This window comes from Colias philodice, chromosome 2 (genome assembly GCF_061535455.1).
Source record: "Colias philodice isolate Cphi_HAF_F1 chromosome 2, ilColPhil1 Martin Lab GWU primary, whole genome shotgun sequence".
NCBI lineage: Eukaryota > Metazoa > Arthropoda > Insecta > Lepidoptera > Pieridae > Colias > Colias philodice.
In genome coordinates this window covers 6,451,155-6,477,190 of record NC_143087.1, presented here as the reverse complement: position 1 = coordinate 6,477,190, position 26,036 = coordinate 6,451,155, and the positions used below count along the sequence as shown (strand labels likewise).

General features: G+C 33.3%; 5 protein-coding genes and 1 long non-coding RNA gene across 8 annotated transcripts; 3 read left to right on the top strand and 3 right to left on the bottom strand.

Moving 5' to 3' along the window:
• Positions 1-233: 233 nt before the first annotated feature.
• On the bottom strand, positions 234-2,222 carry Nufip (nuclear FMR1 interacting protein 1). The gene is made up of 3 exons (XM_089705067.1): positions 1,787-2,222; positions 1,313-1,565; positions 234-1,011 (listed from the first exon to the last, which is right to left on the bottom strand). Exons 1-3 carry the CDS (start codon positions 2,012-2,014, stop codon positions 245-247), a joined length of 1,248 nt encoding a protein of 415 aa, XP_089561193.1. The 5' UTR covers positions 2,015-2,222; the 3' UTR covers positions 234-244.
• A 3,415-nt stretch (positions 2,223-5,637) lies between these two features.
• Positions 5,638-7,871, bottom strand: LOC149490477 (uncharacterized). Its single transcript, XM_089710206.1, has one exon. It carries the CDS (start codon positions 7,869-7,871, stop codon positions 6,426-6,428), a length of 1,446 nt encoding a protein of 481 aa, XP_089566332.1. The 3' UTR covers positions 5,638-6,425.
• Positions 7,872-8,231: 360 nt separating this feature from the next.
• Positions 8,232-10,589, top strand: LOC149490476 (uncharacterized). Of its 2 annotated transcripts, none has more exons than XM_089705249.1 (4): positions 8,232-8,469; positions 8,555-8,646; positions 9,069-9,141; positions 10,131-10,589. In XM_089705249.1, the coding sequence occupies exons 1-4, from the start codon at positions 8,449-8,451 to the stop codon at positions 10,236-10,238; spliced, it is 294 nt and encodes a 97-aa protein (XP_089561375.1). In that variant the 5' UTR covers positions 8,232-8,448; the 3' UTR covers positions 10,239-10,589. The 2 variants fall into 2 exon arrangements, with proteins under 2 accessions (XP_089561375.1, XP_089561366.1); XM_089705240.1 differs by having other exon boundaries at positions 10,128-10,589.
• Positions 10,049-11,149, bottom strand: LOC149490475 (putative RNA methyltransferase CG11342). The gene has a single exon (XM_089705157.1). It carries the CDS (start codon positions 11,147-11,149, stop codon positions 10,427-10,429), a length of 723 nt encoding a protein of 240 aa, XP_089561283.1. The 3' UTR covers positions 10,049-10,426.
• Positions 11,150-17,927: 6,778 nt separating this feature from the next.
• On the top strand, positions 17,928-19,436 carry LOC149490474 (uncharacterized). The gene is made up of 3 exons (XR_016316862.1): positions 17,928-18,512; positions 18,639-18,700; positions 18,775-19,436. It is a non-coding gene; the product is annotated as an uncharacterized LOC149490474 (long non-coding RNA).
• Positions 19,437-21,056: 1,620 nt separating this feature from the next.
• On the top strand, positions 21,057-22,492 carry Osi21 (Osiris 21). Of its 2 annotated transcripts, none has more exons than XM_089705175.1 (4): positions 21,057-21,414; positions 21,487-21,679; positions 21,751-21,970; positions 22,153-22,492. In XM_089705175.1, exons 1-4 carry the CDS (start codon positions 21,142-21,144, stop codon positions 22,157-22,159), a joined length of 693 nt encoding a protein of 230 aa, XP_089561301.1. In that variant the 5' UTR covers positions 21,057-21,141; the 3' UTR covers positions 22,160-22,492. The 2 variants fall into 2 exon arrangements, with proteins under 2 accessions (XP_089561301.1, XP_089561292.1); XM_089705166.1 differs by having other exon boundaries at positions 22,137-22,492.
• Positions 22,493-26,036: the final 3,544 nt, after the last annotated feature.

Genomic DNA, 26,036 nt, shown 5'->3' with positions numbered 1-26,036 from the left:
CGTCGCCTTACTACATGACGTGACGGTATTGCATTACGGGACCTTAAATTTTACTCTCAACGCGGCTAAAGAAGTTTCACGACAAAAATGAATAGAAATTAATTTTACATTTCAAAGGTTTAGCTTCAGGCAAAAAAACCAAAATGTGTATTGTGTAAGATTTAAAATAATGATTTATTCATTGTGACGAAAGTATTATGATTAGCAATATCAAGTAGACAAATAAACCTATGTGAAGGCAGTTTCATTTTTTATTTTCTTTCTTAAAATAATTATTTTGTACAATATATCTAATACACTGCAATACTATGTTCCTTTCTTGGCGAATCTCATTACTTAATAGCTTTTCCAGAAGAGTTGAAGGAATTTTTCGCTTAAATGTATTTTTAACAATTTTTTTACTATGATTATTAGCCTGAGTTTGTTTGCTATTGGGTTGTTTTTGGGGTTTGATATTTGCTTCTGTTGTTATACTATTGCTTGTGTCAACTTTAACAACTTTTACTTCTTCAGGTCCACTGTCATCTTCATCAATATTATCATGTTTTTGACTTTCTTCATTTTTAATTGTGCTTTCTTCTGGTATTAATTTTTTATTTAGTGTTTTTTGGTTACATTTATTAACTACTTGATCTGTAGAATCCGTTTTGGTATCTTCCTCATCAGATGATCCATAATCATTAATCAGTGATGTAAGGACGCCACATAGCACAGGTTCTGATGTTAAAGTATTTTCATGATTGTCATCCATTACAAATTCATCTTCTTCTATCATATCGGGAGCCAATACTTGTTCTGTTTCTTTATCATTACTTTCATCTAGTAGATGCTGAAGACCTGGAAAGGGTTTCAATTTTCTTTCTTCAACAGCAACAGAAATAATTTTGCTTATTTTTTTAGGAACACACTGTTTTTCAGTAGTTTTCACAAGAATGTCAGTTTTTGTTACATCATGTTTTCGAGAAGTATGATTGTCAAATGGTCTCTTCCTTTTCATTTGGTGTTGCGTATCTGAAACATGTAATAAATAATTAGGTATCACATTTTATTATTGTGAACTAGAGGTTTTATTAAAGGAATGGAAACAATGCAGGTAAAATCCTGGAACTACATATTTCCCATTGACTATACAGATGAAGCTGCATGAAGAAAGTTATAATATTATATACTAGTGATAGTTTTCATTTATTTATTAAACACATACAGTTTTTGATAGTGATAATACTGCTAGCTGCTCCAAAGTCTAAGATATTAATTTAAGATTATTGGCACAAATTAGAATTCAAAATTAATTTCATTAGACCCATCTTACCTTTATTCTTCTTACGACTTCCTATACCCATTTTTTCACCTCTTTCAATTTTTTCTTTGATTTCTGAATTTTTCTTTTCAATATTGGATTTAGTTGGATATTTTTTCCTCCTTTCTTCTCTCCATCGTTCAATTTCTTCTGGATTGTTGAGCTTTGCAATCTTTTTATATAAACCTGTTGAATGCTGCATTTGAACATGTTTAATAATAACTTTAGGATGCGCTATGAACTGACAACCATCTATATTGCATTTCTGTAATGAGAGTACATATAAAATTATTAATTAAATACACATTTAAAAAAACCTAACTTGACATGCACAGATTAGAAGAACTAAGTTTTCTTTTTAAAGTAAATTGCTCTAGATTATAATAAATACAACTATATAAATAAATAAATAAACTCATGTGTGAGCTCCTGTGGTTATCTATATAAAATTATGATGGTATAAATAAGAAAGCCATCAAACAATACCTGATGTTGTTTTTTATGGTTTTCGAGAATTTGTTGGGTTCTGAAACCTCTGTCACATGTTTCACACCAGTATTCATCGCTAAACGATTGATTTCCAAAAGGGCGATTATTATTATACGATACGTTTCTATTTAAAAAATTGCCATGTGGTCGAGTATTCATAAAGCGATTGTCTCTCAAATTGGGTATATATTTTTCATTTGGATACATATCATTTGGCCAATACATAGCGAAGAAAAAGGTTATACGACGGCAAGGTTATAACTGAATCTATGTAGGAGAAAAATTTTTGTATTTATATAATTAGTATTTTATATTTCCTAGATTTGCATTTGCAAATTAAACACGTTTATTTATTACATTACTTCCAAGATGTACACGTTTATTTTGATAGTGTTTTGATTACAGATTATCTGTCAAGTGTCATCATATATGACATAAATCATAATGAGTTGCCAAAAGAAAAAGATGAAGAAGATATAAATCACAATCGCCGATCACGATCTTACTTTACCACAGAAAATTGGTGCAATAATTTATTTTTATATAAGTTAAACTATAATAGGTATAGCGTATCATTAATATAATATGGACTGGACGTTTACCCGGTTGCTTTTCAAGAAATTTGTCCCTTATTATGTTAAGCCATGGTCACCACTCACCATGTTAGAAAGAGACAAGTTGGAACGAAAAACCCTTAGAAAAACCCTCCTACTCGGACCGGTTTTTGCGCCAGGGTAAACAGCCTAGTTTAAATGTGTTTATTAATATGTATTTTTTTTTTCTTCGTTATGGCAAGAAGATAACCATTTGCCAGTGTCAAGTTAAAGGTAGGGAAACCATACACGGGAAAATAGGGTAGGACGATAGCAAGATGATCAAAAGAGTTTAGGAAAAAAAAATAATAATAATACATACTTACATTATGATAATACTTATTTACATAACTTAAATAGATTAAATGGAAATTAATTAACATTACAATTTGATATTATTGCTACATATAAAATTAGATATATTACTCAGATATTTTTTAGGGTACATAAATAGATAGGACATACGGGTAGGAAGAGGAACATTTGAGGATATTAAGAAATTATAAAAGGAAGAATGGTCGTATAGAGAGCAAGAGAAAAATATGTGGTCTATATTTCCCTCGCCCTCTCCACACTCACAAACTTCAGTATTTAACACACCAATTCTGGCTAAATGACTAGGTATACACATATGTCCAATTCTCATGCGACTTATTGAAGATATAACTAATTTATTGGCTTCAACACCAACAAACCAAGGCTTTATTGGTATTGTCGGTTGGATTCTATAATAATTCCTTCCCTTACATTGCCCAGTATCTGACCAAACCGTATTCCACGTTTCAAAGAGATATCGCTTCGGTAAGTTTAGCAGGTCATGAGAATAGTTCATGTATGGAAACATATCTCCACACTGCACCGCATCCTTGGCCAAGCTATCAGCCCTATCATTTCCTTGGATTCCACGATGGCTCGGGATCCAAGCAAAAGTTACCAGGTAACCCAGATTAATGCATTCATGTAACTTATTTTTGATTTGAAAAATAACAGGGTAAAATGGTTTATTGTAAAAAGAATATTTATCTAAGCATTGCAGAGAACTCATTGAATCAGAAAAAATTACAGATTTAGGTAGTTTCATTAATTTAATATATTCTAATGCTTTTAGGAGCCCAAAGCACTCTCCAGTAAAGACTGAAGACTCCGGCGGTAGCTTGATCTTTTGTGTAATCTTATATTGAACGTGAAATATACCAACTCCAACACAACTATCATTTGATGATTTAGATGCATCAGTGAAAATATGATGCCAATTACGCCACTCCCTATCGACATTAAACCTAAAGTTTGCATTTGAATCCGTATCATTCTTATTGATTCCAATATTGTATTTTATAATTGGTTTGATCAAAAGGCACTTAAAGTTATATGCATACAGCGGTAAAACTGGCGACTGAAAAATACTTGTTGACATTGAAATGAATTTACGGTAACTTATAACTAAACAAGGTATTGACTTATTTTTCCAGAAAGAAGACGTACTTATCCGATCGTTTAACATTTTTAATTTGTCTATTAATGGATGGTTGGAGAATTGTACTATACGGAACAAAAACCTATCAGATAAATATTGCCTTCTGATTTTCAGTGGAGGATCTCCACATTCAACCTGAAGGGCATTAATAGGGCTCGATTTCATTGCACCTAATACGATTCGCAGAGCCTTAGCTTGGATTTGATCTAATTTTTTAAGTGCCGTTACGTTACCGCTTTCTAACAAGAACGTTCCGTAGTCCAGAATACTACGAATCAAAGCATTATACACCAATTTCATACAAAAAGGGTGGGCACCCCACCAAACTCCGGAAAGACACCTTAACAAGTTTAATATATTTTCACATTTTGAGCATATATACTCGACGTGATAAGTACCAGCCATTTTGCTATCTAATAACACGCCCAAAAATTTTGTATGATTTTGGAGTGGTATCCGTTTCCCATTAAAACTAATATAAACCCTAGGAACTATCCGCAATCTCGTAAAAACTACAGCGACACTTTTGTCTACAGAAACATCTAATCCATTTTTATCTAGCCAAGACTTAAGCTCGACCAGACCTTTATTTAAAAAATTACAAGCTGAATCTAAACTAAAATCTATAGTGTATAATACAACATCATCAGCATACTGAAGAATGTTAATGCTATTATTGAATGAATCAGCTAAATCGTGCGTATAAATATTATATAATAGAGGGCTTAAGACCGACCCTTGAGGAAGACCCTTACTCGTGGTACGTTGAAAATGGACGGATTCATCAATATTTAAAACAATACATCTCTCCTCTAATAAAGAAATAATAAAATTAATTAAAACGTCTGGAATACCAAGTCTGATAAGTTTCTGTTGTAGGATGGTGATAACCACATTGTCATATGCTGAGCGAATATCAACAAACGCAGTAACAACATGTTGATTATCCGAAAAAGCAATATTGATATCTGAAGTAAGTATGGAGATGTTGTCAATGGCGCTTTTCGCCTTACGGAATCCGAATTGGCTATTCGATAAAAAATTGTTATGTTCCAAATACCACTCCAGTCGATTTTTAATTAAATGCTCTGAAATTTTGCAAAGGACAGACGATAAAGCCACTGGTCTATATGATGATACCTCACTCGAAGATTTATTGGGTTTCAAAATAGGTATAATTTCTTGAGATTTCCAAGACCGTGGAATTTTCCCAGAAATCATAATTAAATTTATGAGGTCCAGATAATATTTAAGACTAATTTCTGATAGGTGAGATAAAAAGGAATACGGGATCCCGTCCATACCCGGCGCGGAATCTTTAACATTTGAAAGAACTCCTTTGAGTTCCTCTAAAAGAAATGGAGATCCTATTACAGAGCTATAATTGTGGTCTGAAGGGGAGACAATAGGTAAGGGTTTTTCAATATACTCTGGGGCCGTAGATGGAGCTAGATTATCCATAAATTTATGAGCTAAATCCTTAGAAATTACAGATGTTTGTTCTCTGAAAGCAGATCGGAAACGTCTAATATTTTTCCACACTTCACTTGGACAAGTCTCGGGGGATAGTGACGAACAAAAAGATTTCCAACCTTCTTGTTTTTTCTTCTTAAGAAGTGATCGAGTAAAGTTAATAGCTTCAGAGAGGTTATCAAAATTAATACCGGACATGTCATCTGCATAAATTCTTTCCTTACGCTTCCTTTCTTTGACTGCATCACTACATTCATTATCCCACCACGGTGGGGAAGGAATTTTCAAACTTTTAGTAGATTTATGTCGGAAAGTTTCATCGGCAACTTCAATCAATATTTTGGCAAGATGTTCAGAGCACGTCTCTTCATTACCTGCATGACTTTCAGGAAGATTTATAATACGTAAATCAACCTTTTCTCTAAACTTATCCCAATTGGCATTGTTCAATTGGTACCTCAACCTTGGCTTTCTTGTTGTGTTATTAGTATTTCCTATAGGAACTGACATTAATAGAGGGAAGTGATCACTGCCGAATGAAGATGCTAAAGGACGCCATGATATGGATGAAGCTAATCCTGGCGAGCAAAGAGAAAGATCTACCGCACTCAGATTTTCATTCATTCGCGTACGTCGTGTTGGTTCACCTGTGTTAAGTATACATAAATTATGCATGTCCATAATATCTAAAAGTTGCTCACCACTACTAGTAGTAATACCACTTCCCCAATATTGGTGTTGGGAATTAAAATCACCAAGCAGTAATAAAGGAGTAGAAATTGATGTTAATAGATTTTGTAAATAATTAAACGTTGATTCTGAATTATACGATATATAAATTGAAATGATTGAAATATTTTTAAAACTAATGCCAACACTATTTACATATTTATTATTGTGCGCTGGTAATATTAGACGTTTAAATTGTATAGACTTTTTGATGAGTATGGCAGCACCACCATACCCATCAATTCTGTCATCACGAATACAAACATAACCTGGAATTCTAAAATTGAGATTTGGTTTTAGCCAAGTCTCGTTAAGAGCGATTATAATAGGATCATGCTTATTTATAATATGAATTAAATCCGATTTCTTAGGAATTATGCTCCTGCAGTTCCACTGTATTATTTTGGAATCCATTATTATTACTTATGCTATCAATTAACTTATACAAAGTGGCAACGTTGGACGGTTTTAAAGTTTTATTTTTTAATAAAGTGTTTATTAAAGAAGTTATAATATCCATAATCTGAGATGTTTCGGTTTCATTATGGACCACTTGATATCCGCAGCCATTTTCAGGCGTAGGAATCTGAGCTTGTCTAATAATATCATTATGAGCAACTTTGTCATAACCCTTTATAGACTTAGGAGGCAATTTAGGTTTTAAATGAAAAGTTTTTTTGTATGAAGAATTTGTATTATTAACACTTATTCTGTTTGGGGTTGAATTAGAAGAGGGTGCCATCAATACCTCGCCATATGATTTTGTAATTTGTGGGTAAAATTTGCTTGCCTCACCATAAGAAATATTTTTTTGAGCCATACATATTTTGATATCTTTTTGCCGTTTATACTCAGGACAGATTTTGTTAGAAGCATAATGGAAACCAGAACATAATAAGCATGACGCACAATCTTCTTCTACCGTACAAGTGTCGCCTGTGTGGTCTTGACCACACTTGTAACACCTAGGTTTGGATCGGCATATATTTTTAGTGTGACCGTATCTACAACATTGATAACATTGGACAGTAGGGAAAATATATAAGTTTACTGGCAAAGAGTTATAACAAACATAGACACGCTCAGGGAGAACTTGTCCGTCAAATGTTATAACGACTGATTGTGTAGGTTTCCAAGAAATAGTACCATTAACATTAACTTTATAATTTATCCTTCGGACCTTAATTATTTTACCACAACCTACTGGGGTGGACACATATTCTTTTACTTCCTCGGGGGACCACTCGGATGGAATGCCTTTAACAATACCAATTCTGGTAATATTGAATGATGGAATTTTTGCACTAAGATTAAAGCTACTCAAATTTTTATTTTTGACGAACTCATTAGCATCCTGTGCTGTTGTGAAAGAAACAATGCAACGGTTTCTGCCTATTTTTTTAATGCTACCAGACACAATGTTTTTTATGTTATTGTTCTTTAAAAACCTTCCAAAAGTAATGGGATGCAGAGTAGAGCCATCGCCGGGTGATGTTTCAGTTCTCTGTACATGAACAATATAAGGGAAGGAATCTGAAGGTACATATTCACACCGACTATCTTGTAATGCAACAGAGTCATGTAATTTAGGATTATCATTAGATCTATTTAGCTTATCACCAACATCAATATTTTCAGTGATCATTGATTCATTTGAATCTTTTGCATGCTTTCTATAGCGTCGTTTCTTTGGAGTACTCTCCAAATTCTGATCTAAGCATGTATTTGTAACAATTGGGATTGTTATGTAACTAGCTACCTCAGGACCGGGGGTAACCAGTCCCGGGGGAATAGGATCCGGAGGATCGTTCATAGAACAATCAGACCGAACCTTACCTCACGAAATTTAACTTTTTACATACTATAAATTAAATATATACAAAAACTTACCTAAATAAACACTAACTATACACAATTAATAAAATATATACAATTATAAACTATATATACAAAACCAAACTCCACTGATCATATAAAAATTAATTATTTTAACTCAGCCAAGAAAAATTACACCCGCTTCATTCGAAGTTTCCCGCGCTTTTCTAATATGTATTTGATTATTATTATTGCGTTTGGCTAGCAACATGAACACAACACCGTCATATGGGACGTCACTTTTGACATAGGTAGATGTCAATTGTCATGAAACGTTAGATAATGTCAAATACCTGTGTAACCTGTGTCAAATACATTTGCCAAATGTAAATATTTTGATCTGTGATTTTGATGAAAATTCACAAAACTGCATTGTTTTTTGTTACTAATAGAAATTGCTCTGAAAATTAAAAAACAAACGAACGATAATTCACTTTAACTAGAGATATTAATAAGATCATATTTTATCTTCTTAATCTTTTCATTATAATTAATTGCATTTCATTATTACAGAGATGAATAACTCGGCTGCAAAGGTATATTTGTTAATACAATCAAATGAATATAATATATGTGAGAGGTTCATTGTAAAATACCAACATTCTTAATCTCTAATTTCAGGTGGGTGAAATTTTTACCGAGGCCGGTGCAGCTTTTAACCGACTTGCTGAAATGACAATGCTATTACATCCTCTAGCAGAACAAACCACTAGGTAAAATAATTAATATTTATGCATGCATGCATATCTTTTGCTTGAAGATAGAAGTCTTCCACAGTAAAACAGCCAGATTGTGCATTATTTTAAAATATTACCTGCAGTTTCTCCTGTGTATTCAAAGGAAATTGCCTTGTAATCATTTCTTTTATCATATTTTGTGGTATTAGTAAATACATAAATAAAGTATCAAAGTTATAATTAATATAATAGTAATTTTGTAAATAGTTATTAGTTAATGAAATTGATTTCATATCAAAAATGAACCTTCTTATATGTTCTTTATTTGTGTATATTATTTACTATTGCTATTCAGCAAGTAATTACTTTTAAGTAGCTTAGCATCATATTTTAATATTTCTATAATATAATATTATGGAAAATTAATAAGTAAAATATTATAATAATCATATTTACAGTTCCCAAACCAAAACACCAGTGAAACGGAAAGCTGCAGATGAGAGACTACCAACTGCAGGGAGTTCAAGCCAGGTAATCTATACCAATATAATAAGAGGCAGAATTGACTGGCCGGTTGGCTTGGTTGGTAGTGACCCTGCCTCCCAAGCCACTGGTTGTAGGTTCGATTCCCACCCGGGGCAAATATTTGTATGATGAACATAGAAGTTTTCTCTGTGTCTGGGTGTTAATTATTTATATAAGTATTTATTTAAAATTATATTATACATATATGTATGGTTATCAGTCATCTGGTTTCCATAATACAAGCGAAAGCTTAGTATGGGATCAGATTGTGCTGTGTGTGAAAATTGGCTTGAAATATTTATATATTTAAGAGGAAAGATTTGTATGTTTTCTAAAAAGTACCTACTGGATGCATTAGGGTGCAAGTTTAAAGTACTATATCTTATATATAAAATTCTCGTGTCACAATGTTAGTCTGCATACTCCTCCGAAACGGGTGGACCGATTCTCATGAAATTTTCTGTGCATATCGGGTAAGTCTGAGAATCGGCCAACATCTATTTTTCATATGTACCACGGGCGAAGCCGGGGCGGACCGCTAGTAGTTATATATAGTTGTATAGTTATTATTGTATTACTATATTTTGATGCACATTTTTCATTATAAATTCATAATTATGATATTATCTTGCAAATAATAGCTCTATTGAAATAAATTTGGCAGTAAAATATATCCATCACTATAAATTATAGTTCAATGTGATAGAAGATATAAAGGAGAGACCACATGCAGGCTATGGTCAAATACTTGTCAGTTAAATAGTCCCACATTTAGTATTTAAAAGAATAATTAAGTGTGAAACTATATAATGAAATAAAGGGCTACTTGGTTGCATGTTGCATCTTGCATAGCACCAATCAAATGTGTGTCCACAGAGGGGCAATGGGGCATTAACATTAAAATATCCAAAGATAAAATAAAATTTCAAATTGAAAAAATAATTTATTTTTGTAAAAACATTATTATTGTTTAATACATATTTCTTATTTAGCAGGTAACATTGAACATGCTCAATGCACAGGAGACAGAAATGGATACTGAAGAATTAGGTGGTGATGTGAAATTAGAATTTGAATCCAGCACTGAAGAAGTTCCTACTTAAAGAATATAAATGTTGAAATTTGTTTCATTTTTGATATCTTCTGAAGTCCAGTTGATTAGCATAAGTATTATTTGAAGAATGTACATGTTAATTTGTATATTATTTTTTAAACATGGACATTTTAAACTGTGCCCAGTTCAATTTAGTCAATATAATTGAAGTTTTAGGTTGTACATCATAAATTTATGCTATAAATTACTTTCAAGTAAGTGATAGCTTTGAATTGTCCTGTTCCAGGGAGATGATAAAGATTCATAAACTTTCTTGTGTGTATCGGTAACAGTTTTTTCTATAGCAGAAAGGACATCATTTCTTATGTTAAGAGAACTAAATAAATCAAAGTTTGCTCCAGCTCTTTTCATTCTTTTTTGCGCGTTTCTGTAACATTTCCATGGTTGTGGCTCAATGACAATAGATTTTGAAATAAGTTTAATATATTTCAAAAATTCTAAGAATTTCTCATCTCCATTGTTTATATGAATCCACATTGTAACGGAAAAACAAAATGTTACATCAAAACTTTGTTTATTATATTTATTTAAATAATCTTGAAGTATATTTTTACCACATTCAGTCATAATGTCACATGCAACAAATGAAATGTTATCTGGGTTATGTAATTTGGCCCTTTTGATTAATATTGGATCAATATCTATAGCTAAAACTTGAAATTTCAACTCTGGATATAAATTTTCCAAGAATTTTTTAAATTCAATTGTGAGTTCTCCAGAATTGCAACCAATATCAAGTATCAAATTGGTATCATTTAAATGTAATTCTGGAAACATAGATGTATGAAAATGTTTGAGCCTTTCGTTCGCACTGTGGAATGAGTAGTAATTTATAAAATTTCCAAATCTTGTTGCTCCTGGATCTTTACCGTAGAATGATAAATCGTCCGTAGTTGTCATTATTTTATTGAATCTGGTTCTTGCTTTAACTAGAATTAATTTTAATGCAATTTACGCACTGATAGAAAAACACTAACCAAAATATAATACGTAAAAATTATATGATTTTAGTAGGTAACGTGTTAGAATTACTAGCAAAAGAATATCCTGTAGTAGTTAAGTGTGGTATTTTTAATATTAATTATTCATTACAAAAACAATAAGCACCGTGGCACGATATCTAACCTCCATTTGTCAACTGCTAACTGTCAAATTTCAAGTGACAACCACAGGTCCACAGAGCAAGTAATATAGGTGACAACCGTTAATCGTTAACACAGATTAAATAGAGACTGGCCAATTAAAGAAGACAACGAAGGAGCGGCAAAATTAAAAAAAAAAACTTGGCAAACCCAAGACACAGAATACATAATAGTAGCTAAACGCTACAGAATGGACACTCCGCCTCCCGCCAAAATTGAACACTTACCTCACCCCGCAGTCATCTAACTAAAAATAGTCGCATCAGTCTAAAAATGGTCCATATTTTTCTACGCAACGAAGATTGACAACATTAATCAAATTGACTTATAGTAATTTTATTATTTTGGATTTGTGATTATCGTTTTTCGTAGAAAATTGTTAGATATTGTGCTGTTTACGGATGTATTTCATCAGAAAAACGCGATTTTTTTTTTACGCTAGTCAAAAATGTGCCAACCATAAAGCGTTAACACACACATTTGCAGTCTCTACAGTGTGACTGTCAAAACGATAATTATTTTGCACTTATTTTGTATGGAGTGTCCGGGGTGTGCCCAAGAGGGTAGACCGTAAAAGTAGGAGAACTCTGTGTGTCAAAAAGTGTCCGTTAAAATTTGCTAAATAAGGGTAACTAGCAACTGGAAAAATTAAAAAAGGCGCTTTTTATTAAATAATTGACGATCTTAGTTTGGACTAGGTAAACATGTGAAGTAGTCATTAATACTACGGCCACACTACCGTGATATGCCAATAATTATTGCCACAACTTTAACAACACCTAGGTGTAACCACGACTTATGGCCATAATTGTCCGTATTTATGCAAAATGGAACCACTCGACAAATTTCGTTTTTTACTTTTATTGAAGAATACTCATTCAAAAGTGGTCTAAATTCTTATACAAACAAGAACCACATGATTTTTACGTTGGAAACAAGGTATACTAAAAGCAGAAAGGAACCACCAGCAACAACGAATAATACCATATTAAGCAAAACCGAACCACAGCACCACGGGACTGCTTTGTTCAAACAAATAAACGATATTACTATCATGTCATTTTATACAAAACAGATCCACACCTACTTGGTACCATTATACATTACACATATTTCTATTAATAACAATTATTTTTAATACACAAAATGGAACCAGGTTTCTGTGGTATGGTTATGCGTAAAATAAATACATAATTTAATTGTAATTTTTTATTGCAAAATAAAACCACAAGCACTCGGTTCTATTATGCACAAATAAATATTGTAAAACATTCTGAAACCCATCATCGCTATATGGAACCAAATGCCTTGACTTGTTACAATGCTTCTCATCTTTAAACAACGTATTTCATTACTTAAGTGCAAAACTCCAATTTTTTAAGTAAAACGTCGAACATCTGTCAATATAGGTGACATTCAGCGAAGTAGTTCGAATACGTGACGGTGTGTTTTTCCTCCGCGAAGTAAGTTCTATTGTTTTTGTTAATTATACCTTTAAAATTAAATTTGAAAATGTTTAGTAATAAATAAATAAGCAAGCAATTGGTAAGAAAAGCATTGGAGACGAACACCGAAGATAATAATGAAGATACAACGGGTAAGTAGTTTTATTTAATGCATTTAAGTACTTATTGAATCTGAGATGCAGGTACGCTGTATCCACTTTTGATTCATTCCCGATTGTGGTGTGATTTTAAGAAGATAGTTCATTAAGTAAGTACAAGAGGAATCCTCTGTGGATTTACGTATTTTAACGACAATGTCGTTGTTCACGAAGGCGCGGCGAGTCGAATTAAGAGATCATTGTGTTACGATTCATCTGTCATTGTGAGATGAAACTACTAAAGTCTAAACCCTGTTTTAAAAATAACTGTCGATGATCTAGGTACCTACCTACTATTTTGGTAAAATACGTTTAGATTCAGATTCAGTACAGTACATTCAGCCACATCATTCAGCGCATATAATTATTTGTTTGATTTTAAAACTCGCGCGGCTACTGTTTTGACCGGAACAAGGCCTAGCCTGCGAAATTCAAAATTTTAACAAGTTTATTTAATTTTTTGCTAGGGTTGCCACTGTTGCGTATGATTTTTAGGGTTCCGTACCCAAAGGGTAAAACGAGACCCTATTACTAAGACTCCGCTGTCCATCTGTCTATCCCTCTGTCTCATGAACCGTGACAGTTAGATAGTCGAAATTTCATATGATGTATTTCTGATGCCGCTGTAACAACAAATACTAAAAAACAGAATAAAAAAAGACGTGTGGCACTCGGGGACTGCCGCGGTAAAGCTATTGCATAGCATGCCTTCAAGCCACACCTCCGAGCCCGTCGGAGTGGAGAGCGTGAGGTTTTTTCGTAACGGAATTTCTCGATTCGGTCCCCGCGCTCAAGGCCCGCGATAGAAGCTATGCAATAGCTTAATAAATATTTAAGAAGCTCCCATACAATAAGCCGTGATTTTTTTGGCGTTTTTATAGATAATGGTACGGAACTCTTCGTTGCGCGAGTCTGACTCGCACTTAGCCAGTTTTTTGTACATGGCGCATGTACATACAACATACTTAGTCGTCTAGTAGGGACACGGCTTTATAAGAACTAATAATATTTTGCTGTCGCCATATACCTACCTACGTATAAAAGCCACGCGGCTTTATTATTTTGATTTAAAACTTTTTTTCTTTTTATTACAGAAGATAACGAAGAACCTTATACGTCGCTGCCTCTGGAGAAGCTTTCTTCACCTTCTAGCGATATTCAGTCCATATTACATCTCATTCCACAAGATGCACAGTTTTTATAACGGTCTCATTAGTGATGATGCAATAGAAGACCACATAGATGGACTAGACACGGTGGATTTCGAAATCCAATTTGATGATAACGTCAAATAAACGTCCTATATAAGTATTATTTTATATATTTTATTAATTAAAACTTTAATTACGATATTATAAATACATAGTTTCATTTATATCATTAAATCCCTGGTATGTGGTTCCTTTTTGTATAAGAGAAAACCTATCAATTGATAAATGTTAAAAGGAACCACATGCACATTTTCTTAATTATCTAGAAAGTTTAAGAATATTCAGAGCAAATTTATATACACATACTTAAATAAGTAATTTATCAATGAATTTAAATAAAATAAATTTAAATTTTACTTCATCTAACAGAGCTGCAAATGTTTTTGTAAATCCTTTGATATCTCAGAAGTGCGTTTTTGCTGGGTGGTTCCTTTTTGCTTAAATACGGACAATTCTACAATGCCAATCAATATGACAAATGGCGGTAGGCAATAGCTCCGGCGGCGGTATTCTTTCGTACATCAAAGATGATTACCGCAGTAATTATCCACTCAAGTGCTGAACGACCGGGAGCCGGTCGATCCACATTCAGGGGCTTGTGCGTTGCGACCGGCTCCCGGTCGATCAACAGTCGTGGGTTTTGCGTTCGCTTTATAAAACGGTCTAATAACCTTCCTCTTTCTAACTTATATGACATGTTAAGGAAAGAACAGGCTAGCTATAAATCAAGATAACAACATAACCACATGATTTAAGTGGCCCACTTTTCATGACACATTGAGTAGGTAGTTTTTTGTACAAAAAAATAAACAAGGAATGTGTAAAAAAAGTATATGGGAGGGTATGATGTTTTTATTTTCTCGTAAGAAGAGTGTAACAAAGGATCAATAAATATTAAAATCTCACTGAACAGCTGTTTTAATTTTTTATTAGCAGACAAAATGTAACAAAAATTACAAGGGTACATTTGCTTTGACTCAAGTTGTTTTTATTTATTTAAATGTTACCATGTTTTGACAAGGCATAGACTATTTTATTATCTATGAATATACATATATACTTGCAAATGTGCTATTGATAAAGGAATCTGAGATAATCGACTTTAAAAAAATATTGGACCGCCAAAAACCTCAACTGCGGCGGCACCGGGAGCCGGTTTCGCACAAGACCCGATTTTTGCAAAATGGCTCCCGCACTTGAGTGGTTATTGCGTATGCGGCCACACTACCGTTTGTCCAGTGTGCAATATGAGCTCACCGGCGACGCACGTATCGACATGGAGTGGTCAAATGAAAAAGCGCTCGATGGCGCTCGAATTTTTGGAATTATATTCTAATCCGAACCGTCTCTTTGGGATACCCGACAGAAGAACTATAAAAATCGCAGTGTACCTACTATACATCGATTTTTATGTCAGATCAAACAAAATTTATCATTTCCAAGGATTCTTTTTTCTTTTTCAAATCATCTAATTTGAAAAAGAAAAAAGAATCCTTGATGAATTATTACAGAAACCATATTATATATTAAGTAACTAATATTTTTTGCTGCGGTAAATGCCAATAATTACCGGCATATCTAGGTAAACTCTAGTGTAACCACACCAGTTCATGCAGAAATTTAGACGGTAATTTAATGCCATAAATAGGCATGACGAAAGATTTTCAAAACCGCTTCCATAATGTGTGTATACGTTTATTAAACAAGAAAAACCCTATATTTCGCTAATATACTTAAATTTAACGAAGATAAAAGCCATTTTTCAATAAATATTTATTAACTGTGCCAAAACAGCTCACAGGTGTCATGGCGTAGGCGTGACGTCACTCTTACGTAAACACGTAATAATATTTAATTATTAAGTGTTATAGAATCTAATTTCAAAGTTTATAAGTGGTGTGCAGTATTGCAATGTGAATCTACATAAAAATAATACCCAAAAAAAGTGTTTGTAATTGTTTAAAGCGAGAAAATAATATGAAAGGAATAATGATTGTATAAATTTGACGCAGAGAAACCCGAACCACATATTCGTGAATTCGCAATTATATTTATGTTCTGAGTCGATAAAGCATACGTGAAAAAATAGAAAATAAATAAAAATGCGTATTCTCAAAATATTCATAACAACAAAATGCACCTGACGCGAAGTTGTTTACATAGACGTGACGTCACGCGTGTTTCAGTCAAAATGGCCGAATGCAGAATTTCAATGTTTTATTTTATTGATAATCTCATTAATCTTAATGTTTTTAATATTTCTAAGTCACTATTAAATTTAATTTATTTATTATATATTTTCCCTTACAAACACTAATTCGATCATTTATGGATACTGTCGTCATGCCTATTATTGCGGTAACAGCCCGGTAGACTAAGACGTATTTTAAATGTCTTAACTCGGCATACTTCAATCAGTTTAAACAACTGCTCAATTAATATCATACTCTGTGTAGGTATATTCTAGATCTAGAGCCATTCTGGATTTTTCAAGCTTTTTTCCATATGAGGTGGTTCTCCTAAACTCTGCCTTCCATAAGCAAAATGGGAAGGAAGGGACATATTTTTTTTATAAAATTTACCATTTTCGAAAACAATAAAAATCAAATTTTGACCTTTGACCCCGAGTATGTTTTGTTGCACACATAGGATCGATGAGGACTTTAAAAACTAAAACTTTATGGTACACCCCAGCTCCCCACCAAAATTTGGAACTATGTCCATTACAATGTCGGATTTTTTTTTAAATGTCTAATTTGACCGGGTTATGCCCTTGGTTATGCCTAACTATCATAAATGTCAAATTTATTCTTAAAACTACGTGAGTGCTATTACCTATTAAATAGATATTGATTAAATATGTAGGTATGTTTATGTTCTTCTTCTTTCTCTTCTGTAAAAAGCTGATGTCCACAGCTTTGCCTGCGTGGTCGAAATCAATTTTCATGATATAAAATTTTATCCCCTATTTTATCCCCGTGGGGTCTAAGTCAAAATCTTTTCTTAACGATGGTTTACGATCTAATATGATCAGCACCTTATCAGCACATTATAAAGATTTGTATCGCGTGTATATACATCATAAAAGCTCTTATAAGCTCAGTAGGTATAATCGTACTATAGTCACCCAAATGAAAGCCATTAATATATTTATACAATTTTTTATTTTTATATATAATTTTAGGTAGGTATGTGACCAATATTGTTTGTTTGATAATAGGTATTCCTATAATTTGACTTCTCCATAAGACCAACGTACTTTATTATAAGTATACATGTAGGTACGTTCATCAACAAAAGTGTTTAATTTGATAATTTCAAACAAAATTGCTTTATACTAGTATTCTCTTTGAACAATAATATGTGGCATAAATATAAAATCTATATAATTATATATTATAGAAGAATGCCTTGCTAGTTACACTATTTATATCTAACCCAAGTATCAATAAAATGAAATTTTCAGAGTAGCTACCCGAAAGATAGAGCAAGTTTTTAAAAGGCAAACGGATTTTTTTTGTGATTTTATTTTTTTACAGGCCCTTGAAGTTGTGATACATCATACAGGGTAATTTTATCTTTCTTGGCATTAAATTATTTTTTTTTATTTCATTTAAAAATTTAACGATAGTAAATGTTACCATACTGAATTGGCCTATCTTTCAGCTTAGCACCAAAAATAGACGGGTTACACTCCGGGAGTGCCGGCAGAAGTGAAAACTTGATTATTAAGGTGATGAATTAATTTTTCTAACATTTACGGCCCTTTTCAAACCTTCGTAATTTTTATATTATTAAAGTTGTCGTGATGAAAATTCTTGACAAGAAAGTTCAATAGTAACACAATACGTCTACCGTTTTAGAAACATGATTCCATGATATTTTCTCGATAGAAAAAAAATACAAAGTTATCATTGTTATTTTTTTTTTAATCTCTGGCATCTTCAAAATAACAAACGTAAAGTTACGACTTTTTGGATATTAACTATAAAATATACAACCTATACGTCTACCGTGTTAGAATTTTGAAATATGCGATGGTTTTGAAATAAACAAGAAATACTTGAAATTAGCGCGCGACCAGCCAATATAGCGAGAGCCGCCCTGTACCTTCCTACCCCGATCGCTGCACGAGTCATTCCCGCTACGGCCGTCACACGGGGAACTTGTGTCGCTCGCGCAATCGTAAAAAAGGGTGACAACACGATAAGACAAAATGAGACAAATGGGGACAATAAAGAAAATAAGAAGAAGAAACATAAAGGTTGGAGGAAAAAGAATGCTTACAATTGGAACAAATTAATGAAGTAAGTTGGTTTTATTTTAAATTTGATGATAATTGTATTATAGACGATGTTTGATATGTACCCCTGTTTTAAGTACATAACGAATGTGTAAGATTTTTTCATTTATAGCATAAATAATCTGTTCAGAAATCCGGAATCCAGAAGGAAAATAAACCCACTGATTGTTCACAATGTGAATCCACTCCTTCGTAAGTACCTTTATTCAGTCAAAAATGTATGTTATCAAAGCTCTACTGGTTTTATCGCATGATTCCATTTTTAGCAAAAAGCAACAAATTGCAAAGAAATAAAAAATCATGGTGAACTTAGTGGAAGTATGGCGGACATAATATGGAACAGGAGCTCATTGGAGTAGTATTATATTTAAAAAAAATACGAAATAATTTAAAGAATTACATTTCTTAGAAGGTGGTAGATAAGTATGTTGTATAAAGAATTTGATGTTGATATTTATTTCATTTATACTTACTACACCTGTGCGGGAAATTGCTTAGTAATAAAACAGGTTTATATTCATATTTACATAGTAATGTGAGTTTTCATTTCGAAAAATTTTGTGTAAGTATATTAAATTGAGTTCCTGGGTGATCTGGAAACACAATTGGGCCCGGAAGATGGCGCTGCAGTCACTCCTCCTAATGACATGAACCGATTTGGATGAATATTTGTGTGCACATTTCATTTTTGTGGGATGATTGGTTGATTTGCTTTGACATTAGCTAATATTATGTATTTTTGTTGTTAGAAAGTAAACTTGATTTAATGTTTATAATACATTATTATTGGTATAAATAAGCCAGTGTTCGTCTCACATTGCTGTACCTGCCTACCTACCCTACCAGGGCCTAACTTTGTTCTGGCTATTTTATTTTGATTATTTGTAATGAATAATTACAATTATAATAGAGTGCAAAAAATAAATACATGCGTCAATATATTTTGTGTTTTTTTTAAAACAATTTTTTTATTTAAAAAAATATCATTCCGACCGCACCTATTATAACCTGTATTATTTTGTAATAAAGTAAACATTAGGTACTAAATTATAATAATTATTAATAATGTCTAAGTAGTTGTTAAAAAGAAGATTATTTGTTTATAAGCAAGAAAATAAAACCAATAAATCAACAATTAAATATATGTATAAGAATATTATAACTGTATGACGACTCCATACATGTTTGTCCCGAGTCGGCTAGCGGCAGCGCGGCGAGTTTGCAAGAATGACTTCGCGCACACCCGCGTTCGCGATAGCGAGCTATTAGACTCCGCCCGCCAAGCAGTAGATTTTTTTTTGTGTATCGTCTTAACGTTGAGCATGTTTGATATTTTGGAATGGTATCCATCTTACGCTTTTTCGATCGTCATGTGTCCTGACGCGAGTTTAAGATTTTATACCCATTACAGAAGTGCTCGACGCCGCTAAAGAAGTTTTCACTTTAAAAATCAAGCATTTTCCGCAATACATCAAAATCTCATGGTAGGTACTCGGCGATAGGTAAAAAATTGAAAAAAAAAAACGATATAACTCCGAAAATACGAAAAATCGCATAACATACATGGGGGTGATCCGTGATTCGGATAGCCCTCTAGGTCCTCGACTATCTCCCAGCTTCAGTATAAGAAGAGTACCTATATACAACTAACGAGACTTGGGAGAAGCCGATTTGTTGCTTTAATTCCACACCAACAATTAATACTAAAAATAATGAATTCATGAAACTACAATACTTATCTGCTGTTAGGAACTAATCAGAATATGAAATTACATATTTTCTTTTAATACCGATTATGCTTCGTGTTTGTTCTCATCCGCTATGTTAAATAAAAAAAGGCAACTTAATTTCTTTAAAAGCTATGTAATCTACCTATTAACTGTCGTTTATTTAATTCTAATAAAACTTTTAAAAGCTAGCTTATAAAATATTATTATTAAAATATCGTATAATGTATTATAATTCTATTATTAGATATCTATGCGATGATATGCTTTAATGATTTCATTAAATTGCGAAATATAATGATGACGATTATATGATAAGTGTTCATATGTATGTTATATACTTATTGCACCGACACGGTCTGGTATTGCTTTTACTTTCCTTTAATCGTGAATACATGTTATTTCCTTATTTCAATAAACATCCTGAGCCACGCCATGTAGACGCATGTTGCCAAAGTAATCACGCAAACGAAATTTAAACTCTACGACAATGCGTTAGAGAACTAATGAAAATATGGACTGAAAACAATCATGCCGTACTAAAAAGTGGGGCCAGCAAAATCTCATGTGCACGCAAATAAAGTGTAATTACAAAGTAACACACACATTAACATTGCTGCTGAACGCACACAAGACTGTTAAAACGCATGTAAGTATTGCTTTTTGTAGTACATTTTATTGGAGAAATTGGCTTGGAAAATTGTTCTCAACCATTTTCAAGTTCAGTTACGTAAGTACGCGTGCAGGAGAACTGGTGCGGAATAGCGGATGTTCGGTGATGCTCGTCGACGAGGTGCCTGCCGTTATAAAGTCGCTGCCACTGCTTCCACGGTCAGTCGTTGTTAGACCACCCTCGTTTGCGTCAATTTTTAGTTTTTAGTGTAGTGTGCCTAATCAGAAAGAAAAATGTGTTCGATTTTACGGATACCTTTAACATTATTTATTTGTGTTATCGTTGTCTCCGGCCATGTTCACGGACCGAGAAGATCTCGGAGGATGGATGTTGAGGACTATGCACGGAATGAAATTGACAGTGGTAGAGCTGATGAAACCTCATGGTGGCCCACAGCGGAGTTCGCGGTTCTACAAAAAGTTTACGACGATTGCAGTGCGCAAAAACATTTGACCACATGCCTCAAGGGCAAGGCTTTAAATGCACTTACGAGAGCCGTAGAGCAGGTGACGAAAGTGAAATAGTGAAATTTAAGTGTAAAGTGAAATCCATATCTAATATATAATTGTGTTCTACAGGAAAACGTACAGCTTGCTGACGGTTTGACATTGGTGAAACAGTCTGATGCGCCAGTGGCGTCAGCCGAGCCTCGCTTCCTACCTGGGATGACTACCGAAGAAAAACTCAATAACATGCTACGAGCAAAGTTCGAGCAACTGCTTAGCACTCATACCATATCCATGGACTTAGCTTCCGAAGGAAGAGGTAGAGGTATGTATTCATTAATAAAATAATTGAATTTGTTATTGACTGATTAATCATGAATATTTTCTTTTGACTAGGGAAAAAGGTCCTGCCATACCTATTGCTCGGTATTTTTACAACTGTTAGCATAGTAGGAGGTATGGCTCTGAAGACCTTGGCTGCAATTGCTGGAAAAGCCCTCATTGCTAGTAAAGTAGCATTAACGATTGCTGGAATTATTGCTCTGAAAAAACTCTTCAGTCACGATGGAACCACAGGAGAAACTACTTTCCAAGTACATGCCGATGGACATCATAGGTAAAATCATCACTTGAAATATATATAAATTATTACGTAGCGTATCTAGTAATAAACCAGCTTAACAATAATAATTAAATTGTTGTTAAATAAAAAGTAGTCTTTTTAATTTTATTTATATTATTGGTTAACATAATACAATTCTAAAATTATTTATTTATTCCAGTTTTCTTTAATTCTAGTCTTTAATTCGAAGGCGCAATCTTTATGTGGTGAGGCCTGTGAAATCTAAAGAAGAGGATCTTGACTGGTAATAGACTGAGAAGAAGCCGGTCCAGAAATTGGTCTCACTCATGTTCTCATCATAGTGTTGAAGATAAATCTATACAAATAACCTCAAACCAAAGTACCGTCTAAGTTTTGGACACTGCTTAGATAAATCCGTTGTCTACATTTGTTCTCAAAGTCTATGTCAGTATAAATAATTTATTGTAATTTATTTATTTGTGACGGCGGTTCTAGGTGTATTTAAATGTAAATTAATTTATAAATAAATTTAAGAAGAATTAACATGAAACTGTACCGGTAGTTTTATTCAAAATTAATGCAATTATCTCTAATCTCATGATTATATCGATGGATGCAAAATGCATCTTTAGTTTACTTGGTATATAATATAATATACCTACTGATAATTGCAAAAAATATTGCAATAATATGGACCAATATGTATACGCACATATTTTACACATATCAATGCGGAGTAAGTAATTTAAACTATTGAATATATTTATTAGTGAAAATAATAATCCGCTTTCTTTCAATCACTCTAGTGGAAAGGATTCAAAGCGATACGTTCAGATTTTCCATCAATGTGCAGTGTGTATGAAGGTGGAAAGTAGAAAGCTTTAATCGATTCACTGCACATGCATACACTGATACTGTTAGAACGTATGATGTTTGTGATCTTTTCCGCTTTATTAAACATGAAGTTTCACTAACACATTGACCCAATAAGTAAGAAAATATCAATCACGATAATACTTTCTGTGGAAAGACGCTGTTTCCTCCGTGCGTGCATTCTTTACATATTCATGTGTACATAAGTAAACGAATGATTAATCGGTACACAATCACGTTAACGGATAACTAATTTATTCATTCAGGAAAGCAGTGGTAGTAGAGTGTGGTATGGCATTTGTTCGGCGGAAGGTCAGCTCGTTGATTAGTCGAGCGCCGGTAAAGGCCGACCACATTGCGCGTTTGTGCACCCGAACGCTGTTTATAATGCAGATATGTGTTTGCCCAATCGCTGCACGCTACGTTGGCTATATGGCATAGCTAATGCGGCTGGAGTCTCTTTGCATACGCAAATATAGGGCGGGCAGTCCAGCCCTGATTAAGCGGTGCGCTGGCGGTGACATTGGATTCATTCCTGTTTTAGGAACTGACATTTCACTTGATTACTTTTCCAGAATGTGTTTTAGCAATTTGTTACAAATGAGTACGTGTTTCATTTTCGTAGATGAGGATCTTTTAGCAAAATTTAAATTAAGCGTTATATCACACAAAAGCAGCATTGACTATATGCTTGTAGCATGGCCTTTGTAAAAAAAAGCTTGCTGTTATCGTGCAAAGGGGCTTTACTTACCTACACATTATAATAATACCTTTAGGTATTTGGCGCAGTTACCTACTATCTATCGATGTGTTAATTGACGAATTCCACAAGGAAATGGCTAGAATATCCGTAGCATTAGTTAATACCATCTACTTGGCAGACCATGATTGGGCGCGCTGTCAATTTCAAGTTCATACAATATTTAATGGTGTGTACTGTATATCTCAAATTAGGCCAACAACACGCGTGCATCTAAACATATTAACCATTAATGGACAGTAAGTTCGATTTAGTAGAGTAAGTACATATACATAGGCACATAATTATGTACCTACTAATAATACGCCAAATAGAATTGTTTTATATACCCAGGGCACGAATAATTGAACGTTTGTAATGAATTCTCGTCAAATGAACATGAAAGATGTTATGGATCCTGAAATTAATTTCGAATGGGCCGTGACATATAAGCGGATATAAAGTATGAGAGTGTGGGCGTTTGCCGTCCAGCGAAGTTACTTTACGGACGAATGGTCAAAGTATCCGACATAAACCTATTTTGTTCTCTTCTTATATTGGATATACGCTCCCTTCTTCGTCCGCGGACGTTCGTTGTCCTTTTAACAGGGCTGTAGGTTGAAAGAAAATTATAAGATTTAAATTAATAGATAATTATTTACTATACGTTATCTATATTATTATATTACGAATATTATCTTTATAATATTACGAATATTATATAGATAACGATGTGTTCTTCTCCATATTAGGTTAATTAAAAGGTTTTCCTTCTACGTTATTAATTATTTCGTGTTGTAATGAACTTACCAATATCTACATCCGTTATCGTATATTCCAATTTACACTTAACTTGTCCCGGCCTTATTGACATTCATCTACCAGTACAGAAAGCGCCTGGTGTGCTAATCCAGATTACAAATTAAAAATAAACTGAAGAATAAATTTGATGCACAATGGAAACTTTTACAAAACAAATATCAGAAATATATGCATTACTTAATATGTAGACACATAAAATCTTCTACGTTTATAATTTCAGTAGTGATTTTTTTGTTTTCTCGTACATGTGTTGCAGCCCTGGTCCAGGGCGGAGTACTGTGAGGAAGTTTTGTTGGGAATTATGTTGGTACGTGCCAAAGCCATTATTGCTGCGAGAAAAGTTCATCAATTTCATTTCTATCTTCGTATATATATGTACTATAAATACGTATCATATATAGGAGGAGGACTCCTCTGTGTATTATTAAAAAATTGTGAAAATAATTCATACGTGATACTATAATTTTATAATTTACTAGCGGTCCGCCCCGGCTTCGCCCGTGGTACATATTTACGTTTTTATACATAAAAACCATCCTTGTACTTCAAGGAATATAATAAAAAAAGATTATCGAAATCGGTTCAGCCGTTCTCGAGTTATGCGCTTACCAACACATTTTGCGATTCATTTTTATATATAAGATAATATTAATAAATACCTAATCTTTAAATCGTTAAAAAATAAATATATTATTCTGATTATAAAACTATAATAATTAACCAGTTCTAGTATACGTAGTCATAAGTGAGTAATTTTCAGAAATTTTAATTTTATTTATGAACTTAATTTATAGTATAATAATATGTGTATAATAATATGTGTGAATTGTTCTATTTACATTTTTCTTGAAAGTAAATATGTATATCCTATTAGCTATAAATTTAGTTGATGAAACCGATACGCAACAATGCGATGAGCATAACTCACGCATCAGATATGGTCCGGGAGCCAGCAGCAGATTTTATGACCAAGTTCCTCTCAAGCGGTAATTAGTAAAATGCATCAAAGTATAGTATTATGAAGCCTCGTGAACGTCAGCTGGAGCTCGGTTGGGGGGAAGAGCGGTTGTAGCCTCCCGTATCAGCTGACGGTTTTTCCACCAAGATACAGCCAGCTGACATATATATTTATCCATAGTTACATATAAGCTATCATCAGGTAAATTTTTGTTTGAGAGGAAATAACGGAAAATAAATTTTTCTTTAAATTTAACTTTCATGTTCGAGACACCAGCTGACGTATAATACACCATGTTGTAACCAGCTGACTATTTTTTTTCGTTGAGATATTGGGTTAGCTACAATTTGACAAATTTTTAGCTGAGAGGAAATGAATGAATGAATGTATTTTTTTTTCCTATGTGCGTGGGAGGCTACAACCGCTCACCCCCCCAACCGAGCGCCAGCTGACGTTCACGAGGCTTTATAATACTATACTCTCATGCGTCTGACGAATTATCTCTTGAGAGGAAATAGTTAACCAAATTTGCACCTGGCTCCCTAACCAATATTATTTTCTAATTGTTTATGCGCATCTATAAGGTTTGTTTAATAAAAATTATTCTAGTAACTTTATACCTACATTATAGTGTTTTGTGTGATACAATTAATAGCAGCGTTTTTATGAGTAGGTCAAGTTTTTAATTGGATATAATTTCACTTATG